We start from the raw sequence: 6,426 nt of genomic DNA, 5'->3' as shown, positions 1-6,426 counted from the left end.
CAATATGGATTTTAGGGTTCAAAATGCCTCAAAAGGGTAGATCTAGGATGAACAAGCCACATGGGTCCATAAAGCTAACAGATCTGAGCTCCTGGAGCTCAATCTTGCCTAGATCTAGAGGCCAATCAACTTATTACGAAACATTATACACATACTAGCTTGGGGAATGGCTCAAGAGTGTCTTAAATGAAACCTTAAGCATAGAAATAGGGGGAAAATGGGATATACCTTAATGAAACTGCTGAAAAACACAATGATGCTTGGATGGCTCTTCTTCCTCTTGATCTTCTTCCCCTTCTTGCCTCAAAGCCTTCAAGAACACACACAATAGCCTCAAACTCTCAAGGAACAAGCTTAGAACGAGGGTTGGGAGCTCTGGGGGGTGAATGGGGGCTGGCAAGGGGCGGATATGGGGTTTAAATAGGGTGCAAACCCCTGAAACTTAGGGTTTCATCCAACAGCGGTGACTCGCCGAGTCCAGGATATGGACTCGCCGAGTCGCCAACTTAAACGTGTCCTGGGTCTCGTCCCTACTCGGCGAGTCGGACCTATGACTCGCCGAGTCCAAGGCTAAAAATGGAAAATACTCAGATAAGATTTACATACCAGAACCGGGTGCTACACCTAAGGTTTTCCTCTCTCAACCTTCCAGGACCTTCTCCCCAACCTTCTTTGTCATGTTTATCGTAGCGACGATCACACCACCGACTCCATTCGATCCTTCTAGATACGTTTTTGGGTCGCTTCACACGATCCACCACCTCCATTAATGGACTTTTGCCTTCCAGTTCCTCCACACTCCGATGCTCTTCCAAGTGACGACTTTCCCCAACCCACCTCCACCTGGTACGCTAATTTCTTTCGTGTACAACTTGTCGATTGAGCATCATTTTGGGTGTTCTCAACATAACTCTCTCTGATGAGCTCTACAGCCGTTGTGGAATGTTTGAAGGCATTACACTTCAGTTCCTTCTTCTTCAAAGATGCTCCCTACATCACCACCGTTCATGGCTTTAATCGCCACCAGAGCCGAAGCACTTCTACTCCAATTTCGATCCCCCTCAGGCCATCGCCATAGAAGAAACCACCAGCATCTTCTCCTTCTCAGGTATCAAATCAATCTCCTAATACCTCAAATCGATTTCATTCTGAATTCTTATGAAGGTATCACCGATCAATCGGACGCTCTGTATAAGTAGTTGACCTCCATTGGCCCCTTTGTGGTGTAGTCTTCGTCTGGTAGTTGACTTCCATCGGCTCTTAGTTTGATCGGAGAAGAAGGATGAAGGCTTCAGCGGGAGTTGTCGTCGACTGTGATGGAAGAAAGGGGTTGTTCCGGTAGCGGATAGCAAAGGGTTTTTTATTCGATTAGGGTTCAGTAGGAATCACCATCCGACTTCAACTCCATGGTAAACGTCTCTTCAATGAAAACCAAAAGTATCCTTCCTCACCGTTATTCCATGTCATTGTCTTTCCTAGATTACTAGACTTTTGTTGGTGCACCGCCTAATTATACGACCAAAAAACCCCCTCCTCCTTTCTATCTTTCAATTTCTGCACTTTGTGGTGGTGTAGTGTTGATTACAACTCTTAGAAGTGCAAGCGATTTTGTTGTAAAGAAAAAGAGAAGGAGACGTAGGAACTACACCCCTGAAAAACAAAGGGAGACCTCCTCATAACTGATCTTCCGGGTTTCGTAAGGCGGACCATTTGAACGAATCCAGGTTTTATTCCATTGCCGACTCTATTTCTTACCTTCCGTTCTCACTCTATTGTGCCCTTATATATCTTATTGTGCCTTCCGATTGACTCTATGTTATTGACTTTTCCGTTGTAGATACAAGGTTGTCATATTTATATACTTTTGTTAGCTGTGATGATATCTGCAGAGATGAAGCAAGAGCCCATGTAGATTGATCAGTTGTACAAAGTTTTCTTTTTAAAAAAAATAAATAAGAAATACGATGTTTTTTCCTTTTTTTTAAATCATTTAGAAAATGAGATAATAAATAATTATATTACTTGAAGCAACTCATGTTCAACAAAATTATTAAAATATAACTAAGTTTGAAGTTTTATTCTTAGTAAGTTAGTTATCACTATAATGAGCACTTCCTTTATGTAAATACACTAGTAATCAATGTAAAATTGAATTAAAATATTAACATAAGGCCCTGTGTTCTATCTATTTGCAGGCATTTCCAGAAAAAATGAACTCTGCTTTAATGATTAATCGACTTTGCAGGTATTTTCAAAAAAATGAACTCTGCTTTAATGACTAACCGACTCTCAAATCTTTCTTCTTGGTACTTTAATTGTAGTCCTATATCTCTTCAGTTATTTGTGAAAATTAAGAATCGTTTGAATATCAGCCAAATTCCAGAAAAAACAATATCATTCTATTTGACCTTTTTTTTTTTGTTTTTTTTTTTCAGCGGTGGCGACTTAACATCAGGCTATTAAAGGAAAAGTCAAGTTTAACTGAAACCTTTTAACGTAAAATTAATTTTTTTCATTGGAAATCATGATTTAATCAATCGATTCTTTCATGTTGCAAGGAGTTTGTCAACTAATGAGTTGATGTACTTCAATAGGATTTCACGTGCTATAAGGTTCATTTCATTCTAAATGGGTTCATTAGCGCATAATTGGTCGGTTGATATAAAGTATCAAATATTAAATATTAAGTTATGGTTAAAAATACATTAGATTGTCGCTGTAAAAGTGCTATGAAAATCATCAAAATGACAAAATCTTTTAAGAATTCTCTTAACAAAAATCTATCAAGTTTTTGTTGATATTTTTCTTGGCATAAGTTAGCCTTATTAAACCGCAAAAATTACATATAGTTCTTTAATTACCCCATAATGGTATGTTTGTCTAAGATGTCTTCCTAAATTCTTAGTATATAGTTGTTATGGGTGATATATGCTGCATAGTCCCAATTAAAATCCATATTTTTCTATAAACAGGAGCTGAAAATTTTGAATGGCCGGTTGCTGATACATATGATAAGCATACGCAAGACAAAATTCAGTACTAAACAGGTAATTTTTGAATGACTCTTTCTACAACTTCACCATTTGGTGACTTATTGCTTTCTTTTGTTATAGTTTTGTGTTAAAATAGATGAGAAAACACATTTACTAGCCGATGTGTGAATGTCAACGGGAGAAGAAGAAAACTGAAGGCAAAAGCATCAGACTTAAAATACGTCAAATGTACACATAGCAGGAAAATTAACCAACTTGTATCAGTTTCAAATTGCTGGAAATAATAACGTACATTTTTACTAGAGTAAATTACATGAATGGTCCCTATGGTTTGGTGTAATTTGCGCGTTTGGTCCCTAACTTATTTTTTTAACTCGGAAGGTCCCTACTGATTGTTTTTATTACGTGTCTGGTCCCTATTGTTTGTTTTTGTTACGCGCTTGGTCCCTATCATACCTAAAAAGACTATTATTTAAATAGGAAAAAATAATGCGGTACGTAAGGTAAGGTGAGAAGGGTGAGATTAGGGGTGTGTTTATTTAAATAAATTAAAAAATAAAGGGAAAAATAGACTTTTTATGTAAGACAGGGACTAAACGCGTAACAAAAACAAACAGTAGGGACCTTCCGAGTTAAAAAAATAAGTTAGGGATCAAACGTGCAAATTACCCTAAACCATAGGGACCATTCGTGTAATTTACTCTTTTTACTATTAGGCTGGAGGGAGTAGCTCGCTAAGGGCGCCAAGTCCACTCCCTAAGATGTGCTAAGCAAGTCGCAAGGTGAAACCCACTGCCTTATTAGAAAGAGGAAAGAAAAAGTTGTGAAGAGAACAAGGGATTGTGATTAGTCCTTTTTATTTGTTTTTTCTTTTGTTTAAATCAGAAGCCTTTTCATTGGTTTTTTAGGTGGAAAGTAAAAAATGATGTTAATCCATGGCTATTATAGACATGTACCTAAATATTTTGGAGTTACAATGCCTTATCTTTAACTTTAAAACACTTTGACATTTGTTTAACCAATTTTTTGTTGGCTATTGTTTTACAAGAAAAAAAGAGGAGATTTTTTTGCACATCGGTGATTCGCTACGATGGCTATTTATGGACCCGGAGAAGAAAGACACATTAGTCTTTCAAAGAAACCAACTTATATTGTGCACATGAAAGTACATGCCTTTATTAGACAAAACATAAAAAGTACATTTCTATTTTAGAAATCACCGACCCCTTGCCCAGAGGGGTTATTAAAAACATACACAAAAACCACCAAACATTTACTTTGTGAGATAATTATTGAGATACACAATGAAGTCGTAAATCTTGATTGGATCAACAAGAGACTTTGCCACACTTTCCTTTTCTGAACACCTTTTGGCCCATGAAACTAAAATTGGACACTCTTCTTCAATGCTAAATTTACCAAAAGTTTCCCATGTATAAAATCTACTGTAAAATGGTATAAGTGATATGTCAACAAACCCTAAATTGTCACCACCAAAAAAGGGTTTGTTTCCAAGTTCCCCTTCAACTAATTTCAAGATTCTTAGCACATCTTTCTTGCCACTCTCTTGTTCTTCCCCTTTGCATCTATATATCTTCTTGCTTGCTTCATATAGCTACAAAGCAAAAGTTAATCATATTAGTTCAAAGAGTAATTTTAATCGTTATATGTAAGAAAATTTGAATTTAATCGAATAATAATTTAATAATAATGTAATAACTTAAAGGAGATACTCTAACAGATATAAATACTCAAGTAGAATAGAAGGAACATGAATACCTCTTTGTCGATGAAATCAGCCCAAAATCGAGCTTGGGATCTCTCATATGGATCGAAAGGAAGGAAGGAAGTTGATCGATCGCTCCAAACCTCGTCGATGTACTCCACTATGTTTAGCGATTCACATACGGATTTTCCATTATGAACGAGTACTGGAACTTTGTTATAAACAGGATTGATTGTAGAGAGAAGAGGGGATTTGTTGAACAGATCCTCTTCTTTGTATTCGTAAGGAATCCCCTTCTCTTCCAAAGCGATTTTGACTCTGCACCCAAAGGGACTTGACCAGAAATTCACCAAAATGAGTTCCTCCTTCACCATGTCTGAAAGAAATTTGGGAGTAATGGGAGTGTGTGCGGTGGGGTTGGGTTATACTTATACGGATGATCATGTTTCACTTATACCCCCTCGTATTATGGCTTATATTTAGATTGATCCTTGAGTAAGTTTTCAACTTTTCATCATAATTCAAACAATTTAGAATAAGATTATTTTGTAATTAGTTTATATTATTAAAAAGTTAAGGATAGGTATGTAATTTTAAGAGTAACTATATGAATCATCCATGTTATTTGATCCTATATTCCATTTGTTTTTTCCATTCACATACTTTTGTAATACTATTTTATTATAATTTTAGTGAGTGACGGATTCAGAAAGAAAAATAAGGGATTGTATGTTAAAAAAAACTCATTACGAAAGGTAGTTTACATCACAAAATTTTCACTAAAAACGATGAATTTACAAAATTCAAAATTATTAGACTTTCTGATGGATTGCCAACGATTTTGGGACAAATATTTGACTACATATTGAATGTGCCCCTATTTTAGTCACCAAAAAAATGTTAAAAAATGTAGAAAACACTTAATACTTTTTTATTTATTTATTTATTTATTTATTTTTTTTTATTTTTTTAATGTATTTGATTGTTTATAAAAATAAATATAATAACACCTGATTTTTTAAAAACAAAATACTATGGATTTTTTTTTCTAACATTAAATTACATTTATCAAAATACGGTCCCAAAAATTTTCATTACAAAATAGCTTGTATTAGTTAAAGAAGACATAATTTGGACATTACAAATGATATATGAACCTGGAATAGAATAAATGACATTTAAACAAAATATATGTTAGAAACTAGTTTATATCTATCAAAAGTTCAATCACACTCTTCTAACACTTCATATATGAACCTAGAATAGAATACATGACATTTAAACAAAATATACGTAAGAAAATAATGTTTCGTGAGTCATATGAGTTTAAACCCAAAACATATATAACACTTGATCAAAATATCTTTTCATAAACCTTAAAACATTTTCATAACTATGTAATGTCCTTATACAATGTAAAGTTATGGGTTTCATCCCATTTCCATATTCTCTTTTCATTATTTGCTTTCCTAGTTCGATGTGGACCCAATCACATTACGTGATCTCAAATACTGACCACCATAGGGGAACAACTTATCTTGTTTTGGCCCTATTATTTGAGACTCATACTTTGCGATGAGAGATACCCTCCCAATAAAGTCTCATTAGTCCCCTTGCAGACCTGGGCTAGCCGACTTTTACATTACTTTTCTTACTATGTAATTCTCTCAACGATGCATGATCAAACTTTTCTTTTCAAGACTCGAT

The 6,426-nt window shown here is 35.0% G+C and overlaps 1 protein-coding gene and 1 long non-coding RNA gene across 4 annotated transcripts; one reads left to right on the top strand and one right to left on the bottom strand.

The window, feature by feature from the left end:
- Positions 1-623: 623 nt before the first annotated feature.
- Positions 624-4,038, top strand: LOC145015354 (uncharacterized). Of its 3 annotated transcripts, none has more exons than XR_013665850.1 (7): positions 624-846; positions 933-1,108; positions 1,230-1,409; positions 1,576-1,724; positions 2,196-2,245; positions 2,436-3,047; positions 3,114-4,038. It is a non-coding gene; the product is annotated as an uncharacterized LOC145015354 (long non-coding RNA). The 3 variants fall into 3 exon arrangements; XR_013665851.1 differs by having other exon boundaries at positions 1,230-1,724; positions 2,436-2,612; positions 2,973-3,047; XR_013665849.1 differs by having other exon boundaries at positions 1,230-1,724.
- An 85-nt stretch (positions 4,039-4,123) lies between these two features.
- On the bottom strand, positions 4,124-5,135 carry LOC145015353 (putative glutathione S-transferase parC). Its single transcript, XM_078973815.1, has 2 exons — positions 4,773-5,135; positions 4,124-4,608 (listed from the first exon to the last, which is right to left on the bottom strand). The coding sequence occupies exons 1-2, from the start codon at positions 5,091-5,093 to the stop codon at positions 4,267-4,269; spliced, it is 663 nt and encodes a 220-aa protein (XP_078829941.1). The 5' UTR covers positions 5,094-5,135; the 3' UTR covers positions 4,124-4,266.
- Positions 5,136-6,426: the final 1,291 nt, after the last annotated feature.

Source organism: Lactuca saligna, chromosome 9, assembly GCF_052625555.1.
Source record: "Lactuca saligna cultivar CGN05327 chromosome 9, ASM5262555v1, whole genome shotgun sequence".
Lineage (NCBI taxonomy): Eukaryota > Viridiplantae > Streptophyta > Magnoliopsida > Asterales > Asteraceae > Lactuca > Lactuca saligna.
Note: the sequence above shows the minus strand (reverse complement) of the source record. Positions and strands in the feature narration are given on the sequence as shown.